The sequence below is a fragment of the Schistocerca cancellata genome, chromosome 1, assembly GCF_023864275.1.
Source record: "Schistocerca cancellata isolate TAMUIC-IGC-003103 chromosome 1, iqSchCanc2.1, whole genome shotgun sequence".
Classification (NCBI taxonomy): Eukaryota; Metazoa; Arthropoda; class Insecta; order Orthoptera; family Acrididae; genus Schistocerca; species Schistocerca cancellata.
Window position 1 is genome coordinate 877,969,407 of NC_064626.1, and position 22,411 is coordinate 877,991,817.

A 22,411-nucleotide genomic window follows, 5' to 3' on the forward strand; every position below is an offset into this window, starting at 1 on the left:
TCAGCTTAAGATGGGCAGTCACCAAATAAGAAAGTTAGGTTGTGAAGATAGTGTGTTGTGCCCAAAATGGTTTTATGTTTATAAAATCTGTGACCGGAGAAAATCTAGTGACTGGAGAACAAGAACTATCAGTCCATCCTCAATTAGGTATGTTAACAAAAAGATATTCAGATGAACTGACAATTTTCTATTGGTTTATTGGTGAACCTTCATATGAATCTAAATTTATTTCCACATAAAATAACAATGCTGTGTACTCTTACTGGTTCAGACAAAGAATCAAAATGTAATTTTTCACCTTTCAGACATAGTGTACACATTCTTAACAACATATGGTTCTGTCATTAGGCTCATTTTTATTTAAAGGCTATGCTCAGTAAACACAATGTAATTTTCTGGTCTGAGGAGCATCCTGTGCTTTTCCTGAACCACTTGGGCCTATTCTGTTACCTGAAATGGATGTTCCTGTACATAGAATTCCATTTAAATGTGGTATCTGTTTTGCCATTAGTAATTAGTAATGTTTGGGAAGTAATCACAACAAAAATAATTTTATAAACACATATTAGGCCTACTGAAAACTTAATACATTAAAGGTTTGTTTCTTTTTCTATGCAATTCTGATAAAGCACTTTTGTCGTGGTGGCAATATTTTCATAGAACTGTTCATCCCCATTTCACCTCCTTAGTGATTGAATTTTTAAGAACACTGAAACACATATATTTTTATTTCTAACTGAGAAATCAACTACCAATTTTCATAGAAGTAGCTTTAAAAATGCTGTAGTATTTCTTTAATAATGATTTATTTAAAAAACCTTTCACCTTCTATTTCACCCCCTTGGGTGTTGAATTTCCAAAAATGCTAAGCCTGCATTTCTTTTATTTCTGACCAAGAAACCAAACACCAGTTCCATAGTTCTAGCTTCAAAATTACCTCAATAGCAACATATTTTCAAAAAGCCTTTCATCCCCTATTTTGCCCTCTTAGGAGTTTAATTTTGAAAAATTCTTTCTTAAAGAATGCCTATAGTGTAAATAAACACCCTGGGTGATGATGAGTCAGTGAATTTCCTTCATATATATATATATATATATATATATATATATATATATATATATATATATATATATATATATATATAAAGCAATATGTAAGTGTATAGTTTTTAACTTTTCATTCATCGTTGTCTTTGCAACTTTTGCTGTCCTCGTTGGTCTTATGACTTGAGATTTGGGTATTTCTGAAAGTATAAAAATTGCCTTTGTATCTATAGAATTTGATGAATCTGAGCCAGTGTCTGTCAGTGCTGCAGCACCATCAGTTGTTACCTTTCTTGATGCTGACATCATGTCAGCATTTCTATTGAAACTTTGGCGAAATAAAATATCCACATTAAACAAGTTTTCCAGTAATAACAAATCTCCAAATCAGTGTGTTTGAAAGCTCGTATGAGATTGTAATTGTGACACGAGATGGTGAAGGACTTATGAGATCACTTGAAGCGAGTGTTAGTATCTTGAAAGGAAGTTATAATATGAACATCTATAATATTAAAACAAGGATAATGGAGTGCAGTTGATGAATTAAATCGGGCAATGCTGGGGAAATGAGATTAGGAAACGACGCTCTAAAATCTGCTGTCCAAATAACTAAACTCGTCTACTAAAGGCAGCCAAAGTAAAGAGGACGTAAATGCAAATAGGAAATAGCAAGAAAAACTTTCCTGAAAACAATAAATATTTTGACATTGAACACAAATTTAAGTGCTGGGAACTTGTTTCTGAAAGTCTTTGTCTAAAGTACAACCTTACATGGAAATCAAATGTGGGTGACAAATAGTGGACACAGTAAGATGATGTAAGCTTTTGAAATGTGGTGTTACAGAAGAATGCCGAAGTTTATTCGAGAAGATCACGCAAGTAGGGAAAGGGTACTGAATTGAATTGGAGAGAGAAGAGTTTTATATCATAATTTGACGGAAAGAAGGGACAGATTGATAGAAGACAACATAATGCATCAAAGAATAGTTAATTTGGTAATGGAGGGATGTGTGTGAGGGGAAAATCGTAGGTTCAGAGGAATGTTGGTTGTAGTAGTTTTGCATGGGACAGACTATTATGTGCCACTTCGTTGTTGTTGTTGTTGTTGTTGTTGTTGTTTTTGTTTTTGCTGCTTTAGCTTTTGTTCATTTGACAATCCTTTGAGATATGTCAGAATGATACTCAGATGCTGAGTATGTGCAGTGTTCTTATTATTCACTTTTCTTAAAAAAGTTGAGAATATAAATAGAATAGTTTTTTTTCAAATGCTGACCCATTGATATAAATTCTAAGTCCAGGTAAAAATTTATCTGAGGTGCTTGTACAAACTGTCATTCTGTTGATTTCCGTTGGTTGCAGTATATATGTAGAAACAGAGAACTTGCAGACATTTGGTTTCGTTTATTTTTTTTAGTTCTTCACTTTCAGCTTTTAGTGTCTGGAAGGCTTTGTTACCTACCTGTAAATGCATGCTGTCAGCTTTTGTCATATTCCATATTAGTGTGCCTGTAATAAACCAGTCTTATATCTGATCATCTATTGTTCTGCTATTGTTTGATATTCTTGTTTTTGAGCTGTGATCATGCCATCAGCAAATATAGGGTTTTGATAGTTCAGTACAAGATCATTGCTAAGCCATTTCACTAGTCTTGTTCCAATGTATTCTGCAGTTTACAGCTTGATGATGCCAAATGATTTTTACATTAACCTGTCTCATAATAAAAATAAAGACAACCAGTTTCACAAATTTTCAAAATAATTCTTGATTATCAAGATATAAGAATTGATAATGTGATGATTAATTTGGTTAAATTTCAAGTCTTCCCTCAGATTTTCACTAACACAATAGTCTTTTAAATAACTGCCTTTAATATTTTTTTCCTGTGAGTCATGTTATTTTTATATTTGTTACACAATGTTTCATTCTGTGTCAGGTTATGAGCCAAACAAGCGCGTAACCATCGAGGACACTTTATTCGCTGCAATAGCAGCGTCCTCTTCTGCAACACTAATTGAGGATGAGCGAAGCCCAGCTGATAGTATGATAAGCAGTGGTTCAGCTAGTTCAGAGGCTTCAGAAGATGTGTCAGAGTGTTTGGATACACACAGCTTAGTACAGGAATCAGATCATGTTGACTCTCAAGAAAAGGATGCAGATGGATCACAGAAAATAATAGAACGGCCAAGTTCAGTAGCAGTGACATCCCACCCCCATTCTCGTGAAGTTGCAAGCCCCTTAAGTCCGGGAACACCTACCAATGCTTCGAACTCTCTTTCACTGTCTGAAGGGCGAGATTTTCTGATTGATGATGAAATTGCTGACCAACCTGGTCTGACATTTGGTGGTAGTGGCACTGCTGGCAGTGCAGCTGTTGCGGACCTCACCTCCTCATCAGCAGGTTGCAGTAGCCTCCTGCTGTCAGTCACGGAAAATACTACCACACTGGTTGATTCCAGTCCTCGACCAGGTAGGTAAAATTGCATGCAAAACTAGAATCGTATTCTGGAATGCATTAAATGATGTTGGATGAGGCAGAAATCATGGAAACTGAACATTTGAGTGCGTACAGTGTCAAAATCATAATGAACAGCTTACTGTGACAGGACAAAAGTCGTGGAACTGATACTTGATACGTGGAGCATTCCTCTAGCTAAATGAAACCCAGGGGATCAACATTATGTCAGCTCAAAAAGGGCTCAGAACTGACTAGAAAATATTGTACCATTCTCTTTCAGTAGCTGCTAAAAGTTGCATGCTCTGTGTAAGTTGATATACTAAATAACCGTACCAGGCTATTGCCAGTGCTTCTCCATAAACTCTTTATGTAACTGGTCCTGTGATCAAGAACATTAACTAGAATGCATCCAATGTGTCATGAGAGGAAGCACTTTGCATGTACTGGAACATTATGATCTATCCATTGTCACTTTGATATCAAGGACCCATGTGGAAATTACCATACTTAAGGCTAACTATTATCTTGAAGCCACATTATATCAAAGCAAGTCACATTTCTAGCTTTTTCTGATTCAGTCAATGATTTACTGATCGCTGCATGTTCCTTTGCTAGAGGATTTAATTAATTTCTCGGCCACCTTCACTTTTATGTTTTTCTAGATTAGTTAAGGCGATTACATAAATGACTATTTCAACAAAGCCTTTTACGGTTCCTTTCTTCATCTTAGCCCATTCAGAGCTGGTTTTCTACCATCTTGATGACAATAAGATGTTTAGAGACAAGGCTCAAAAGAGGCACACAGGTGAGGATTTATTTCTTGTTTTATACAGAAGTTAGTGAACTACTACACTGTTGGCATGAGCATAATAGCTCCTACTTTGGAATATGTTTTCCCATTAGCCAGTGTAGTCTGTAATATTTTTGAACACTTTTGCTTACTACTGGACATAACTGTACATTAACTTCAGTTTTTATCCCTGTTACACAGTATAAAAGATTGTTCATTCATTGCAATACTCATGACACAATGATTGTACTAATGTAGAGTGTCTGCAATTATCTAACATGTTCATACTTCATAATATTACACCACTGCCAGCAGGAAAACTAAACTGTCAATGATGGGTGTAAAAATAAAAAAAAATTAATAAATAAAAAAAGCAAATATGTGGACTTGGAAGTTGTCAGAGGTAAGATTATCAATTAACAGCATAATATTGCAACAAAACTGTGACAAAATTTCTTCTAATTATCTTAGCCTAAAGATGACAACTGGGAAACTCAGAAGTGTAGGCAAAATTCACTGAGAGTGTCTATATCACTGAAAGTACTACTTAGAGAGAGAGAGAGAGAGAGAGAGAGAGAGAGAGAGAGAGAGAGAGAGAGAGATGCACACACATTCGCAGGCGACCACTGAACTCGCAGCACTGTCTCCACACACGTATCAAATTTGCACGCTGTGACGTGTGCCGGTGTGAGTGTAATTATATGCATATCCAGTGAAGCTGCTGCAGCAGGAACACATCAGATTCCCTTTGGTCCATAATCCTGTTGGACCTCAAAATTGGGCACAAAGTGGGATAAAACTACAGTTTGTAGTAATTGGCTACCACACCTTACCGTTTGACTCCTGTATTTCTAGTTCTGTATCAGCTGGCCCATCTGAATACCAGCACCAGGCTGCGGCTGATGCTGTAAGCTCGCAGCTTGGTTAAGCATGTTAGCAGCATTGTGTTGTGACTGTGTTGTAAGTTTGGAACTTGGAACAGATAATGATATTGTGGCTGGTTGCACTTGGTAAATGCAGATGGCAGTCATCACACCATCCCTGTAGTAGCGAAACGTGTTGGCAAATTGGGTTGGCAAGTACTAGTCGCCCAGCTCGGGATTGACAGTCTTGAATCAATGGTTGTACTGACGATCTAGTTGATGGCGGTGATGGCGCCGGTGCCAGTCACATTGGTGAGACCATGAGAGGGGTGTGTGTAGAGGCAAGCTCAGATGGGAAGGTTGAGGCTGGCTGTATGTGGTCCAATGACACCATCTGGGTGTTCCCACTAAAGCAACCTCTAGCACATGGCTACCTTGCCCAGCAGTCTGGTGAGGATCAGAGTATGGAGGCTGGAGACGAGGCCTTGCTCAAATTGGGTCATTACGTGCTTGACAGTTGCCAGATCTATAGGAAAGAATGTTGGTGGGGTGCCATGCAATGAGCCCGGGGTTGAGGATGGGCAGGTGTAGCCCATACAGGGAAGCCAGTATGTTGTAGGTATAAATGTTGGCAGAGGGCACAACAAATTCTCCAGGTATCTGGAGGTGTTCCCTATAAACCAGCTTGGCCACTTAGGCATTGAGGTCTGCCTTCAAACTAGTGTGGAGACAGAGCAGGACAGTGGGGAGTGCAGTAGTCCATGTTGTGTTGTGGCACATTAGAGTGGCCTTCAAAGTGCAGTGCAATCACTAGACTGTAGCATTGCTGGCTGGGTGATATACACTGATGATAAATGCCATATTTGGGCAAGCTTGTTAAACAGCTCGGATTCAAATTGCATTTTATGATCTGTGTTGATGTGGAGGGGGAATCAAAATGATCTATCCATGTACTCATGAATGCTCATGCTGCAGTTTTGGTTGAGATGTTAGGAATTGTGAATTGAAGTGACACAGCAGTGAGCTCGGATGCAACAGTCTTAAGTGGATGCCAGCTGCATATAGCAATGGGTAACAAACCTGGTAGTGGCTTTAATACCAGGGGGCACAGGTTGTGGATGCTGTCAAAGGCCTGGCAGTGGAAAGAATCTGTCGGGGAAGATTTTAGATTGCCAGTGGAGTTGCCACAGAACAGTTTTGTGTCTGCACCAGGGGAAGACACACACTCCAGTCTGAGACCATTTGTCGGGTCTTTGCAATAAGAGCACAGCTCTGTATCAACCTCATCTGCCGCAGCAGGTGTGGCAAAATCAACGCAACCAGTGACCCTGCCGACGCATGACCGGCATTCAGGAACTGTATTGTCCGGTCCCGAGATTTGCTGAATATCTGTGCTCAGCTTAGAGATATGTTTCAATTGGTGGAACTGGCATCATGAGCAAGTGATTGTTGGGCTCCTGGAAGGTATATGTGATGGGTCTGCAGTCAGTAAATATCATGAAGTTCCTGAAGACCAGTGAGGGATCTGCTTGGAGAAGAAAACCAGTGGTTACCAAGAACCACTGAAGTGTTGCTTCGAGGCAGCTCCTAAGGCATACAGGCTGGTGTCAAGCACCAGTGCCAGCTGGGCATCATGCGCTGGGTGATACAGAAGTGCAGCATTGGCAAAACTACTCGGCAGCACAAAAGACACATCCATTTGAACTCTCCAAGGAATGGGAGTGTAGCCCTTTGTTCTGGGACTAATGAGGTAATTCCTCAGCAGTTCTTGACTGAAGGCTGTGCTTGGGGGAGGAGGGGTGGGGGGGGGGGGGGTCAATGGTAGAAATTCAGCATTCTCAGGAACTGGCAGGTTTGTGGGTGCTGAATAGCCTGAACTCCTTTTGCAGGAGGATGATGCTGTCTGGTATTGGTACGATGAAGAACACAATACCACTTTGTCACTGAGGTAGTGAATCAATAGGGTAGGCCATGTACACACTGTCGATGAATAGCTACCATCTTTATGCAGCATTTTGGAGGCCAAATGTTACGAAAAACGATTTGTTAATGCCAAAGGACGATGTGATGGGTGTGTTCAGGGTGTTCCCCATGGTGACTGATATCTGCATGCATTGTTTCATCCACTCAAGGATACTGAACACCGAAGTGCCTCTTGAGGATATGGTCGAAGTAGTGGAGGTTGGGAATCGGATATCTGTCTAGGATGACGTGTGTACTAAGACACTGAGAGCTCGATAATCACCACAGGGTCACCAGGATGCATCCTCCTCCAGCACGAGGTGGAGAGGAGAGGACAAGGGGGTGTCTGACCTGTGACTAATGCCATCCCGAAGCATAGCCTTGAGTTTGGCTTTAGTAGCAGCAAGTCATTCCAGTACGAGGTGCCATGGTCTACTGAAAACTGGAGGGCTGGACAGATGTGATGGGTGATGGACTGTGATGTGCTGTGCTGTGCTGTGCTGTGCCGTGCCGTGCCGTGCCGTATCTCTCCTGGTGATGCAGGTGGGCTTCTGATGACTGGGAAACAGTAAAGAAGAGATACTGGTTCTCCTCTGCATCAGTAGCATGAACAGACTTCAGTGCAAAGTTTTGCGTGACATGCTAGAATCTGTCCAGAGCCCTTGTCAATTGCATTGAATAGACACCATAGGTGCTGATGGATGAGTTGTTAGCAGCTGACAGGCAGCAGGTGTTGTTGGTAGATGTCCAAGAGGCAGTATGCATTGATAGATGCAAAGGTCAGACCTAGTGTCTGTAAGGCAATACTGACCGGATCTTCTGTCTAATATGAACAACCACTGTGAGGCAGTGTGCCATTTGTGCACATTCATTCTTGGATACTTGGTGAACATTCATTCTTGGTTGCACACTGGGCAGCAATGGGAAAATGTCTCACTGCCGCGTCTTTTCTTGTCAGGTGAAGACGATTGTGAAACTACCAGTGAGGCACAGAGAAATGATGACATGCAAAAGAGCAAACATCCATGTCAACCAAAATAGCTCAGTTGGGAGAACATTGAAACTTTCGCATAGAAGAGAACTTAGTATACACCATACATAAGCAAAGAAGAGAGCACTAAAAGGTGGAAGGAATATGTAGAAATGCTGTACTAAGGAGGCTAACTTAAAGATGGTACAGAAAGGGAATAAGAGGAAGATGAAGGGAAGATTTGAGGTATGACACAAAGAGAAGAATTTGATGGACCACTAAAAGACTTAAATTGTAACAAAGGACATGGAGTAGACAGCATTCCCTCAGAATTATTGAGACCTTTGGGAGAACATACCATGACAACTATTTTACCTGGTATGAAAGAGATATAAGAAATGTATAATACCATTAGATTTAAAAAAGAATGTAATATTTCCAATTCAAAAGAATTCAGGTGCTGACACATGTAAATATTATAGAATTACCCTTTTAATAAGTATTGGTTACGAAATTCAGATGACACAAATTATTTACAGAATGAAGGAAAAACTAGTAGACACAGGGGGCGATCCTAGAAGTCGGTTGGTCTTAGGGAATGAAATATCGCTTAACAAAAGTCGAGATGGGGTCCTCCACCGACAAATTGGTCAAATTTGACATTGCTGAAAGTAGTTTTTGGTAACTGTTTTGGAGTTTGGGGTAAAAACGTGTCTACAGAATGTGTGTGCCCGGGAAAATAATAAGATTTGACTGAGATGCCTGGCAATTTCCAGGTTTTTATCTGGGGACAGCAATTAGTGTGTTGGTAGACATACCCACATATTTAGCTTTCTTGATTTTTGTAAGTGGTACTTGTACATTAATATACATCCAATGTATATTAATAAATAATAAGACGCTCATTTTAAGTTGAATGATATTTATTGGTTTAGATAGTAAGCTATTTACAGCTTGTAATTTTTTTTATTTATTTATTTTTTATTTATTTGTTAAAATGTGTTTGAAATATATTGCAACCTATATTGCTACATAATTATGAAAAAAATGAGTGAATCTGTTGAAGTAATATATTCACTGATTTCTGAAGTCATTTTATCCAGTGAAATACGATACTCAATTTCGAGGGGGGGGGGGGGGGGGGGGGGGGGGAACTATAGCCCCCCCGCCCCCCACCTCACCATCGCCCCTGGGTAGACACCAATTTCAACGAAGGTCAGTTTTGGTTTCCAGAGAACTGTGAGTATGTGAGGCAATACTGACCTACAGCTACTCTCATAAGAAAATCTGAAGAAAGGAAACATTCTCTCTCTCTCTCTCTCTCTCTCTCTCTCTCTCTCTTGTGTGTCTGTGTGTCTGTGTCTGTGTCTGTGTGTGTGTGTGTGGCATGAGAATCTAGAGATAGTCAGGACAGTACACAGGGAGTGAAAGATTACATAAAACTTGCACAGAAACCTGACTGCAATAATAAGAGTTGGAGGACATGAGAGGGAAGTGGCACATGGAATTAAAATTGAGGGAGAAGAAATAAAAACCCTTAGGATTGCTGATTACATGTAATTGTGTCTAGAGACTGCAAGGACTTGGAAGAGCAGTTGAAGAGAGCAGCAGAGTTCCTAGTATCTTGAAAAGAATTTGTAAGATCAACATAAGTGAAAGCAAAACATTATGGTGATGATTGACAAATCCTGAGACATCAAAGTGCCACGAGTTTGCTAATGGAGGGGAGAGAGAGAGAGAGAGAGAGAGAGAGAGAGAGAGAGAGAGAGAGGGGGGGGGGGGAGGTAGATGAAGGCTTGGCTATAGTAAGCAGGCTTTAATTGATGTAAATCTCCATAGTAATGCAGAGGTGAAAAGATGGGCACATGATGCACTAGTACAGAGAGCTGCATCAAACAAGAAGCTTTCACCAGCCATTTTTAATGGATAAAATAAAGAAATTAAAAAGGCACAAAGAAATTAACAGTATTTACTTACACATACCGGGTTAGTGCACCGAAGTGCAGAAGTTCAAATTGATCTCCTATGTATATGAACTACTGATGAAATGTGTGTGGCATGACTTCTGGCAAGAAACTGGATAATAATCACCAAAGGAGCATTATACTAATAGAGGTAATAATGATGTGAAGCAATTTGTTGTCATTATTATCTAATAATGTGTTACATAAAGTAATGAACTCCCTTCCAGATCAAAGTAAGAGATGTTAAATCATGATGTTGATATTCTTGTTTTGATTATTGACTCCAAGAATTGTGCTGCTGGCTTGAAGAGATAATAAGTCTTTCCCATGTTTTTGTGTTCTCATCCTTTGTTGCACCAAATATTCCACTACCAAATAAATAACAGAAGCAAAATATCCATGCAGTATCAACTGGAAAAAGGCAATGAAATAACACAAATATTTTGTTGATATCACTAGGTAGGCCTAAGTGTGTCATGGATTTGTTGATGTGTTATGTGAGACTGGAGATGTCATTTGCATGACTTCAAGTCTGGAAAAACAGTTACCAGTTATGAAAAGAGTTTTATAAAATTTTTGAGGGTTTATATGCTAGATAGACCCAAAGTAAGCAAATCTCGTTGGTGTGCCAATATCAATATGAAGTATTTTGAAACAGTATTTTAGTTCTAATTATGCAGGTCCACAACCCTGAAAACTTCTTGAATGATATCACTTTGTTGCACTGTTTCCTATTGCTGGGCTCAAAACATCCTTCTATTTTATATTTTTCACTACCACATAGTTCTGGTTGTGCAGCCCTTCTCAAGGGTTTGTAACATGTTCCAGATATAAAACAATGAAAATACAAAATGTAAAGCAACCATTGGTTTTTCAACCGACACAGTAGAAAGAGAACTTACAAAGTACAACCCATTAGATGTGCATAAAATTTTTTACTACATCACTGGACTTCAGAGTTACAATCATGACAATAGGTTACATGTTTCATTTCACTGTGCACCAGGCCAACCTCTCCACGATTCTAGAATAGTGTGACATAGACAACTATGTGGATTGTAATCCAAATATATGTGATTAACAGGTTATACCACAGATATGTCAGTAACAGTTTATACTATGTAATTTCAGGGAATTAAACCTCCCCCAGCAGCTTGACTGACCACCTCTCGGGCCTCTCGCTGCGAGTTAATCATTTTAGCTAGGTTGTGCATTGGGCACTATTGTTTTAGCTATCGCTATTTGCTATGTGGTGATTCCCCCCCCCCCCCCCCCCCCCACTTTGCGCTCATTGTCATCAACCTTTGACTGTTTGCCATTCCCTGACAGAACACCCTTTCTTTAACCACTTACACTCTAATTTATGTTTGCCGTCTGAGTTATCGGCTGTTTTAGTGAGCAATGCAGGAGATGTCGACTGTGTTCTACTGTTTATCCATTGTAGCAATATGGTGAAGCTCAGGTCCCCCATTGTCTCTATGGAGTATTTTATGGATCTTTCTTGAAGAGGAAGTCCCAGTTTTTAGCTGTCTTTCCTTCCATCATCCTAACTCCTTTCCTGTTTTTGTGTTCTACTGTTCTGTCACAGGCACGTATGACCTCAGTTGTTTTTGTGCCCTGACACAAAACAAACTAACTCTGTAATTTGTATTTTTATTTTATCAACTAAACAAACAACAGCTTATACCCTGTATGTTAGTTGTGTTATAGCTGTTAAGCATTGCATACATTTCAGAATGGCTGTAGTAATAACAGCCAAGGCAGCAGATTGATATAATTCAACATATTTAGTAACAGCTTGTACAGCAAGCCTATGTACAATGTGAGAACACTACATTTTGCTGAAATTACTTCGAAACATATTTTTTGTCATTATTTTGAATTTTGTCCTGTGCATACTTCAGGTTCATGATGATCTTTTCATTCATTTGCTTTTTGGTATAAGGCATGAATGGTGAGCATTATCTGAACTCCTTTGTCAGTCATCAAGTTAAGTCTCCTCATTCACAGTGTGTGTTAAGGAATTAATATCCATTCAGATTTACTTTGTGTTGCATATGACAACTGAAAATACGGTTGTATGTATGTAAAATAAGGAACAAAAGGGATGAAATTTATTTGATGTTTAAAAATATAAACATAGGATTTTACTGTAACATTAAATTAAGTAATCCTTTGCCATTTATGTAGCCAGTTCGATAACCAGTTGTAACCTAATGTTGATTTACTGAAAAAGAAAGGTTTAGTATAAAAACTTCTGATATGGAGTGTTGAATGATATGTGTTCCCTTTTTTGCACTCGCATTTTTGTTTATTATATTATTGTTGTCTCTTTTTATTAAAGCTATTGGATGAGGTAATGGTGGCTGTGAAAGCTGAGTGTATAGCAGTTAGTTTAGTTTTATACTGCCTAAGCTGCATCATTTGCGATATTTAGTAGATATTACATTTTCGTGTGGTTCTTATTTCTCTGAACAATGTGTTGCTCTAAGGTCGCAGAACAAGGATGAAAACACCTAGAAATTCACTCAAGCATAAAAATGTAATGTGACCAAAATAAACAAACATTTAAATGGGAACTGGGGAAGTGAAGTACTTCACTAGGAGCAGCTTACATTATGAAGAACCACATTGCTCCATCTGAAATGAAAAAGCAAATGGCACAGTGCAAGCAACTGGGCCTGCATTGGAGAAGACAATTTAAATTCCTCTTGGGTCATATTGCTTTAGGATTTTTGTAGTTTTCTTGAACTGATTAAGGCAGTTTCTGTGATGGTTTCATTGAAAAGGAAGAGGATAATTTCCTTCTTTCCCAATCTGATTTTTTGCTGCAACTCTAATGCCTCCATTGATGGGACGTTAAACCCTTGCCGCATTTGCTAATTGTAAATTGTTGGAACATTAGCCATGCTTATTTCATTAAAATATTTGAAGCTAAAGCATGGAGCTGTGCATGTCGTGGCTTCATAATTGCTAAATCATGGCATTAACCATAGCTTATAGATGCTATTCCACAATCACATCAAATGAAAATGCTGCCACAGTGAATTCCAATGGTACATTCTTTATATAAATGAAAATTTGTTTGTGGATGTTTCATTTTCATTCTACTGTATCGATCGACCTCAGAACTGGTTTATAAACCAGTTGGGTAAAAAAAAACCTGAAGATTAGGATATCAGATGAATTTTTTTAAACATAGTAAGCTTCCACTGATTCACTTTCTTGCCGCCTCTCTCCCTCTCCCCCCACCCCCACCCCTCTCCCTCTCTACCCCCACCCCACCCCTCTCCCTCTCTACCCCCCACCCCACCCCTCTCCCTCTCTACCCCCCACCCCACCCCACCCCTCTCCCTCTCTACCCCCCACCCCACCCCACCCCTCTCCCTCTCTACCCCCCACCCCACCCCCACCCCTCTCCCTCTCTACCCCCACCCCACCCCCACCCCTCTCCCTCTCTACCCCCACCCCACCCCCACCCCTCTCCCTCTCTTCCCCCCACCCCACCCCACCCCTCTCTCTCTCTACCCCCCACCCCACCCCCACCCCTCTCCCTCTCTACCCCCCACCCCACCCCCACCCCTCTCTCTCTCTACCCCCCACCCCACCCCCACCCCTCTCTCTCTCTACCCCCCACCCCACCCCCACCCCTCTCCCTCTCTACACCCCACCCCACCCCCGCCCCTCTCCCTCACTCCCCCGTGCCTCCCCACCCGTCTCCCTCGCTTCCCCGTGCCTCCCCACCCGTCTCCCTCGCTTCCCCGTGCCTCCCCACCCGTCTCCCTCGCTTCCCCGTGCCTCCCCACCCGTCTCCCTCGCTCCCCCCTGCCTCCCCACCCGTCTCCCTCGCTCCCCCCTGCCTCCCCACCCGTCTCCCTCGCTCCCCCCTGCCTCCCCACCCGTCTCCCTCGCTCCCCCCTGCCTCCCCACCCGTCTCCCTCGCTCCCCCCTGCCTCCCCACCCGTCTCCCTCGCTCCCCCCTGCCTCCCCACCCGTCTCCCTCGCTCCCCCCTGCCTCCCCACCCGTCTCCCTCGCTCCCCCCCTGCCTCCCCACCCGTCTCCCTCGCTCCCCCCTGCCTCCCACCCGTCTCCCTCGCTCCCCCCTGCCTCCCCACCCGTCTCCCTCGCTCCCCCCTGCCTCCCCACCCGTCTCCCTCGCTCCCCCTGCCTCCCCACCCGTCTCCCTCGCTCCCCCCTGCCTCCCCACCCGTCTCCCTCGCTCCCCCCTGCCTCCCCACCCGTCTCCCTCGCTCCCCCCTGCCTCCCCACCCGTCTCCCTCGCTCCCCCCTGCCTCCCCACCCGTCTCCCTCGCTCCCCCCTGCCTCCCCACCCGTCTCCCTCGCTCCCCCCTGCCTCCCCACCCGTCTCCCTCGCTCCCCCCTGCCTCCCCACCAGTCTCCCTCGCTCCCCCCTGCCTCCCACCAGTCTCCCTCGCTCCCCCCTGCCTCCCCACCCGTCTCCCTCGCTCCCCCCTGCCTCCCCACCCGTCTCCCTCGCTCCCCCCTGCCTCCCCACCCGTCTCCCTCGCTCCCCCCTGCCTCCCCACCCGTCTCCCTCGCTCCCCCCTGCCTCCCCACCCGTCTCCCTCGCTCCCCCCTGCCTCCCCACCCGTCTCCCTCGCTCCCCCCTGCCTCCCCACCCGTCTCCCTCGCTCCCCCCTGCCTCCCCACCCGTCTCCCTCGCTCCCCCCTGCCTCCCCACCCGTCTCCCTCGCTCCCCCCTGCCTCCCCACCCGTCTCCCTCGCTCCCCCCTGCCTCCCCACCCCTCTCCCTCGCTCCCCCCTGCCTCCCCACCCCTCTCCCTCGCTCCCCCCTGCCTCCCCACCCCTCTCCCTCGCTCCCCCCTGCCTCCCCACCCCTCTCCCTCGCTCCCCCCTGCCTCCCCACCTCTCTCCCTCGCTCCCCCCTGCCTCCCATCCCTCTCCCTCATTCTCCCCTCTCCTGCCTCCATCTGTGTCTGCAAGCTCCGTAAGCCACAGTGTGGTGCATGGTTGAGGGTACCTTGTACCACTAGTACTCATTTCCTTTCCAGGTCCACTTGCAAATATACCTCCACATGAGTGCTAATTTTTCTTATCTAGTGACAGTGGAATCATTCTGCAGTCAGCTTCAAATGTCTGTTCCCTATATTTTCTGAGTACTGCTTTGTGTAAAAGACCATTCGACCTAACAATGATATGTATAATAAAACTATTTTACGAGGTAGTCACTGTGTTTACTCATAAGCAGTATGCTTAGTCTAGATTAACTAATAATTGCTTGATCAGGGTTTAAGTTTATTTAGTTCAAAATATTTTTTTCTGGTAATGCTCCACAGCTTTCACAAGTTTAATGGGTGACGTTTTCCAAGTGCTGTGATAAGCTACTGTTGAAATAGTATCATTAATCAACTAATTTGTATTGATGAAACAGTGGCATGTGGTGTCATCAGAGGCTGCATGTCTCAGTGCAGTCAACAGCAATCTGTTCGGTATTCTAACATGAGCATAGAGTACTGAGTGGAATCCTGCCTGATTGGTCCTTCATGATTTCGATGTATTACCAATGTGAGATCCACTATTGGTCATTTTAATGGTAGGAGCTTTCTGAAAAAGCCTTAAGTCTACTCATTCTTTATATTTTTCCTTTCTCCCTTTGTTCATTTGTTTATTATAAGTATGTGATATATTTTAATGATATTCATAACATAAAATTGAAAATGTTACATTGTCTATGGTATGATTTTTGTAGCAGTCAGACAGCACATTGCATCTCTATCAGCGGAGGGAAGTCCAGGTCTGAAACGAGGTCGCCGATTAAGCAGGGCTGGGTCAGTTGACACACTATCTCCCTGTGAGAGCATTGCATCAGATGATCTCATGCTGGACTTTGAACAGAGCGAAGGGAGCACGTTTGACTGTACAGCAGAAAGGTAGACTATATTTCTTGTACACACAACAAAATTTGTTTTTGCAATTCGTTTCTGCACGTACTCAACAGTTGGATAATTTCTTATTGTGATTTTTGCTTACACTCTCTTTCTAGCCGGCTTGATGGATCACTGGGTGGTCTCCAGTCCACTGGTGATAATGTGCATGGGGATTCTGAGGCGGACTCCTGCAAGTTAAACTCTATTGGGGAATGGTCATCCGTGCTTAGAGCCAGCATGAAGGAGGCTGCGTGAGTACACACTTTGTTCTTCCTACTCCAGGAATTATTGTGTAATAGTCCACCTGCTTATCTGAGTGGTAACGTGTTGGCCTACCATGCAGCGGGCCTTGGTTCGTTTCCCTGTCAGGTTGGAGATTTTCTGTGCCTTTGAACTGGGTGTTGCATCATCATTTCTGACATGCAAGTCGCCCAATCTGGCGTCACCTGAAATAAGACTTGCAACCCGGCGGGTGAACTTCCCCAATTGGAGCCTCCTAGCCATCAATTCCAAATGATTATTTCGTATCATTGTGTAATAAAGACAATATCTTCAAATTTCTGTTAATGTTGTTGCTGCAGAAAGTTTTACAGTGCAGCACAAATTATCCATCTAGTACTAAGTTGTGGTAGCTTAGGATAATGTAATATATGTCTTGGTGATTAACAAAATTGCTGCAGTTCATGAGCAATTAAGGTGGTAATAATATTGTGTTGCTGCTCTCTTATGACAGTTGTAAAGATATATGTTTCATGACAACAGCAAGTGTTGATATCAAAGAGAATTAAGTTGCCTAGAAACTGCACGTACTGTGACAGTTCAACAGCAGTCCAAAGGATATTGTATGGTATTTTATGTTAACTGGGGGCCTAGAAATGATGGAGAGATTCTGTTCCTGCCACAGCCGCAGTGGTCGACAACCCCACGACGACTACCGCAGTCCACTTCACCTCTCTGCCGCCCCACACCGAACCACTCTTTCAGGGTTATTGTGTGGTTCGGCCCCAGTGGACACCCCCCCCCCCTCTTTCCCCCCCAAGGGAACGTCTCACACCAGACGAGAGTAATCCCTGTGTTTGCATGGTAGAGTAATGGTGGTGTACACATACGTGGAGAACTTCTTTGCGCAGCAATCACCGACAAAGTGTAGCTGAGGCGGAATAAGGGGAACCAGCCCACATTTGCCGAGGCAGATGGAAAACTGCCTAAACACCATCCACAGACTGGCTGTCTCACCGGACCTCGACCCAAGTCCACCGGGCAGATTCGTGCCGGGAACAAGGCGCTACTTCCCACTCTGGAAAGCCATGTGTTAGACCAAATGGCTAACCGGGCAGGCATCCAAAGAATATGCTACAGAAATCTAGATGTAATGACAGATGGAGAAACACGTTCACCAGAATATTTAATTCTGTAGGTTTCATTCATAGGGTGAGAGAGATTAAAAAGTAAATGTGGTATATGAATGCTGAATAACGAAAAAGGTAGATTATGGATGCTCGCAGCTCTGTTCTCCTACCTGTTACGTGTCCTAAAATTTTTCAGGAAAAATTTCATGGTCAGTAATACCTTTTTGATAGGCCTAATTCATTCAGTAGGCTAATCATAAGATAAAATGCCCAGGAATGTGGAGAGGGTCAAAGTGTAATTATAAATCAAAAACCCAAAACTGTGGATATTCTGCAGTAAAATATCCACAAGTTTGTTAAACCAAGTAGCTGTACATTGCTGAACAAAAAGCTTGCATTAAATTGATATAAAATATTTGTACATACTTAGATGAAATGTAAAATTTGCAGAAAAGCAGCTGCTGCTTTGAAAGGTGGTGTGCTTTCACAGTTATATTAGATAGCTGTTATTTGTCTCCTACATCTAACTTAGTATCTACCTGAGCTCATTGATACTTCCTACCTAATCTACATGTCTACATGTCATATCAATATAGACCTATTTACAATGCACTTATTGTATAACTAACAGGAATCCTGAATCCACAAATCTAGATAATATTTTGTTTCTGGAAGACTGGTTGAAAAAGTATGTTCTTAATTTTCCTTCAAATTTAGAAGTGTTTCCGTATTTTGCTTTTTCATTTCTGCATCAGATTATGGAATACCAATGTGAATCCTAGACAAGGATTCAGTCGACATTGACATTATTTTGTTGTCAGTTCATTATCAAGTTTGTGTTGGCAGTAAGCATTCTAGTTTTTGAAGTAAGGTTATTGATATCGTTCCAGCTGTGTGCAATTTTTACTTTATATAACTGCATCATCCACATCTACAGCCACATCCACATCCCCGTTTGTACTCCACTAGCCAGGTAGAAGTGTGTATCTAGTGTTTGTGCTTGCTTGAACTTTTTGGTGCAGGTAGTTCCATAAAGCTCCAGCAGATGACTGTGTAGTTGCTTCGCATGTAGGGTATAACTTCATTTGTCTTCTGTCCCACTCATTTGAGCATCCAGTGCTTGAATGGCCTGACCTTCCACTCTGGGAAGGGGGAAAATCCACTTCAAATTTCACACTATAAAAACACTTGGAGGTATAAGGGGTTTGTTATAATTAGTGGTGTAAACACATAGAGTTAGAAGTATGTGATACTAGAAAGTCCCAGTAAACATAGATCCACAAACAAACCGTTTGCAAGATAATTGCAACTTTATTGAGTTACCAGCCACCACTGGATTGATTCTGTGTAAACATCTTCACAGGCAGGAAAAGGTAACAGTACTGCACAGCATTAAGAAAAGTTATTAGAGATACTTGGTAGAAATGCAGGGGTTTTGAATGTACATGACAACAGTTACCTGACTATACTTGTAGTTACGAGAGCTGTTCAAAGTGTCATCCTTGTGCCCAGAGCAAACCTGTACCTGTCACCACAAAGAAGTTTGAATCATTTCAGATATCCCTGGATCATTTTGAAATTCTGGAGGAGCATTGACAAGTCTTTGCTCCAATTTTCCAACCTTGTTAAATGGAGTGGTTTACTCTACATCTTAAGGTGCACAAACAAAGAAATCCATAGGGTTAGTCAGGGTACAGGTTCTCCTCATCCAGTCCATCTTTGGGCATATCAGTGCGATAGATGTCTTCGCACCACAGCAACAAAATGTCTTGGTGCACCGTTGTGCATATACCACATCCTCTGGCATAGTGCTAAGGAAACCTCAAGCATTTCTGCTAGATGACACCACAGAAAACAATGATAATTTTGTTCATTGGGTTTGTTTGGTAATATGTGCAGCCCAATAAGATGATTACATAGTACTCCTAACCACATACTCTAAGCGAAACTTCGCTGATGTGTAGACTCGTGCACACCAAAAGGGTTGGAGCCTAGGTGTCTCGAAACATGAGAATTGTGATAATTAAACACACCATCATTTGTGAACTGTGCTTCATCTGCGTAGAAAATGTTATTTTCAAGTACTGTCAGTTGGAGGGTTGCCTACAGCTTGTTTCATCTGTTGACAGTAAGTTAGTCTAAGACCAAAGTCCGCTTCACTAAGACTCTGAACTCATTGGAGGTAGTACAGGCATATTGCATTGTGATGCATTATTCTCCAAATACTACTGTGGTTTATTCCAGGAATGTGTGTGGTAAGTCTCCTTATTGAGATTCCTGGAAAGTGTTAGATTGTTCGTAGCACCACATCTGCAAGCAAGGTGTAATTGGTATCAGCATACTTGCTCATGGAGCATGTGCAAAGCTCCCAGTTTCTCGGAGGTATTGATGCACCCTTGTAAACAATAGACTTTTGGGGTGTCCTGGGGCAGATTATGCTTCTTGGTACAAGTATGCAGCTTCCTGTTCATTCCCTTCAACCCTGTCATACATGAAGTGCTTATATGTGCACTCCCTATTTTTGTAGTGTTCCATTTTGCCACCAACATTCATACAACACAACTGACGCACCACAAAAGGTTGACATATGGTATCATGTGTATGGTACTGTCATATCCATTCTGTTTGAACTCCTCATCTCAAAAATGTAAACGAAGACCATGCCACGGACTGACATGCAATGTTTGCAAACAGCCACATCAATAGTGGCTGGTGACCATAAACTCACAGTTACCTTGCAAGTTAATTATCATACATCCCATATAAGACTATGCAACATCATTTCATGAACATAATTTTCATAAAAAAAATTGCTTTCCTTGTGGAAAAGGAAGCTGCTAATTTACATTTTGCATGCTTTTTTGTGCCACAGGATTTTGCAATTGATTTTGAAGAAAGTACATGGTTAAAAATTGTGATTTTCACATGTAATAGTGTGAAAGCTTAGATTTTTAATAAACTATATACCTCTTCATAATTCGTAACAATCATTGTGAAATGATGCTTATTGTCAAGTACATGCATTTGATTTACGTATCTTGTATTGAAAAAGTATGACAGCATGCAGTTTACCTATTGCTACATCTTAGGCCACTCATTACTAAGAGTTTAATACAGCTAAAAATATAAATTTGTTTCTGAAATGATATTGAAACTGGTATCTGTCTTCTTTCACAAGGTAATGCAACTCACTAAACGGTGCGAATGTCGTTACCGCAAAGCAATGAAGTTTGCACGGTTGGCGTTGTGTCGAACACTGCAGGAGGGAAAAATAAAGCTTTGTGTGATAAGTGCAGCCCTAGTATCATGATTAAAATCATCCATGTCCAGAGAACTCCAAATGGATGTGACTGATTTCACTGGAGAATCATCTCCTGTGGTCTTACACTAGCCCACATGTTATACCATAATAAACACTCTAAACCCAGTCCAAACAGTACTGACCAACCGCCGTGCCATACTCAGCCTATAGGCGTCGATAGATGCAGTTACAGAGTGGCTTGTTGTCAGCACACTGCTCTCCCAGCCGTTGTAGTTATCGTGAGCGGAGCTGCTACTTTTCAGTCAAGTAGCTCCTCAATTGGCCTCACTAGTGCTGAGTGCACCCCACATGCCAACAGCACTTGGCTGACTGGGTGGTCACCCATCCAAGTGTGAGCCAAGCCTGACAGCACTTAATTTCGATGCTCTGACTGGAATTGGTGTTACTACAACAGCAAGGCCATTGACCTGTTATATCATAAGAGCACTTAATTGTGTCCCTTTGTTATGACGTAAAACTAGATCTATGTAAGCTCTTTCTGCCTCTGCCTTACATCGATGTTGTAGACTATTCCATGTCGCTAACTGGTAAGCTATTTGACAAAGTGTGAAGCCATAAAATTTCTCTTGTATGTGAAGTAGATAAGACACAAGCTGCTTTTTCAGTTTGGAACATAACAGAAATTTTCTCCCAATTTTTCATGAAATTTATTTTGAAAGGAGAAACTTCAGCATTGGTGACTGCTTGTAACGTCAAGTGTAGCGCGTTAAGTATTTTAGCAGCCTTCAGTGTCCATATAGCTTTATTTCTGAATGCACAAATTACCTTGTTCATATTTGTTTCATTCCATTTCTTTTGGTTTCCTTCCCCTTGTTCTCGGTATTCTAGCAGCACAGGCTAGGTATACTTCCAAAATAATACAAAATCTGCCTGTGGTCCAGATTTAGATCACATGTAATAGCCCAAATTTAGATCATTACAGTAACCTAATTTTAGGTTTTTTACAAAAGAATAAAAAATAGTAGCTACTAAAACTAAAGATACTCTAAAAGCTAAGCTTATTCTTAACATTACACACTAGAAAGAAGACTATTAATAAACACAGAAACTGTATGAGAAAGTACTGAAAACACAGTTGAAAAAGTTTTAAGATAATTGAAATTAAATTTATGTGGGCTGCAATCGCATGCACCAAAAGAGCTGACATGACTGTTGTTGATGACTTTTGCCTCCTGGTCACAAGAAACAAAACATCATTTGCAATCATAAATTTTTTCATAAAAATAAGATGTTTTCAGACATTCTCATTTTCATTATTTGATTCTATGGTTTGCTGCTCAAAGTGGTTTTTGGATAAGGTATTTTCAACAGTTTCACTTGATTCCCTGTCCTACTCACAAAACCAGTCCTGGTTGATGATCACCGAACCCCCTGCCATGTTTCTCTTTTGGGACATACACTTCGCCAGACATTGAAGTCAGTGTGATTCAAAACTGTCCAACTAAATGACATTGCTCTGTAGTCGGTGCTTTATGGCTTTGGCACCATGTTTTCCTGTTACGGGCATGTGCATCACTCATGAGTGTTTTTGGAATTTCGGTTTGTCCTGTTATTTGTGGTTTATGGAGCTACCTTCATGTGTTTCGGTTCACCGGGTTCATGAATGCGACATTCAATTTTGCAGTGACTTTTGAAGCTGTTGCCTTCTTATTCTCTGTCACAATCATGTTCACTGACCATCTGTCAGGATCACTCAACAAACACTTTCATCCGTGTTGGGACTTAGTGGATCATGTTTTTCCCTTTCGTTGTATGCAGTATACATAATTGATATGGTGCCT

General features: G+C 42.1%; 1 protein-coding gene across 6 annotated transcripts in view; it reads left to right on the top strand.

Moving 5' to 3' along the window:
- The window catches only part of LOC126190318 (uncharacterized), a 592,731-nt gene that overhangs the window by 321,476 nt on the left and 248,844 nt on the right, over positions 1–22,411 (top strand). For 5 of the 6 annotated variants that reach the window (XM_049931012.1, XM_049931014.1, XM_049931013.1 and 2 more), the window contains 3 exons: positions 2,979–3,512; positions 15,782–15,962; positions 16,076–16,210. In XM_049931012.1, the coding sequence (XP_049786969.1) occupies positions 2,979–3,512; positions 15,782–15,962; positions 16,076–16,210 (850 nt within the window). The remainder of the gene's footprint in view (positions 1–2,978; positions 3,513–15,781; positions 15,963–16,075; positions 16,211–22,411) is intronic. The other variant, XM_049931017.1, reaches the window with a different exon arrangement.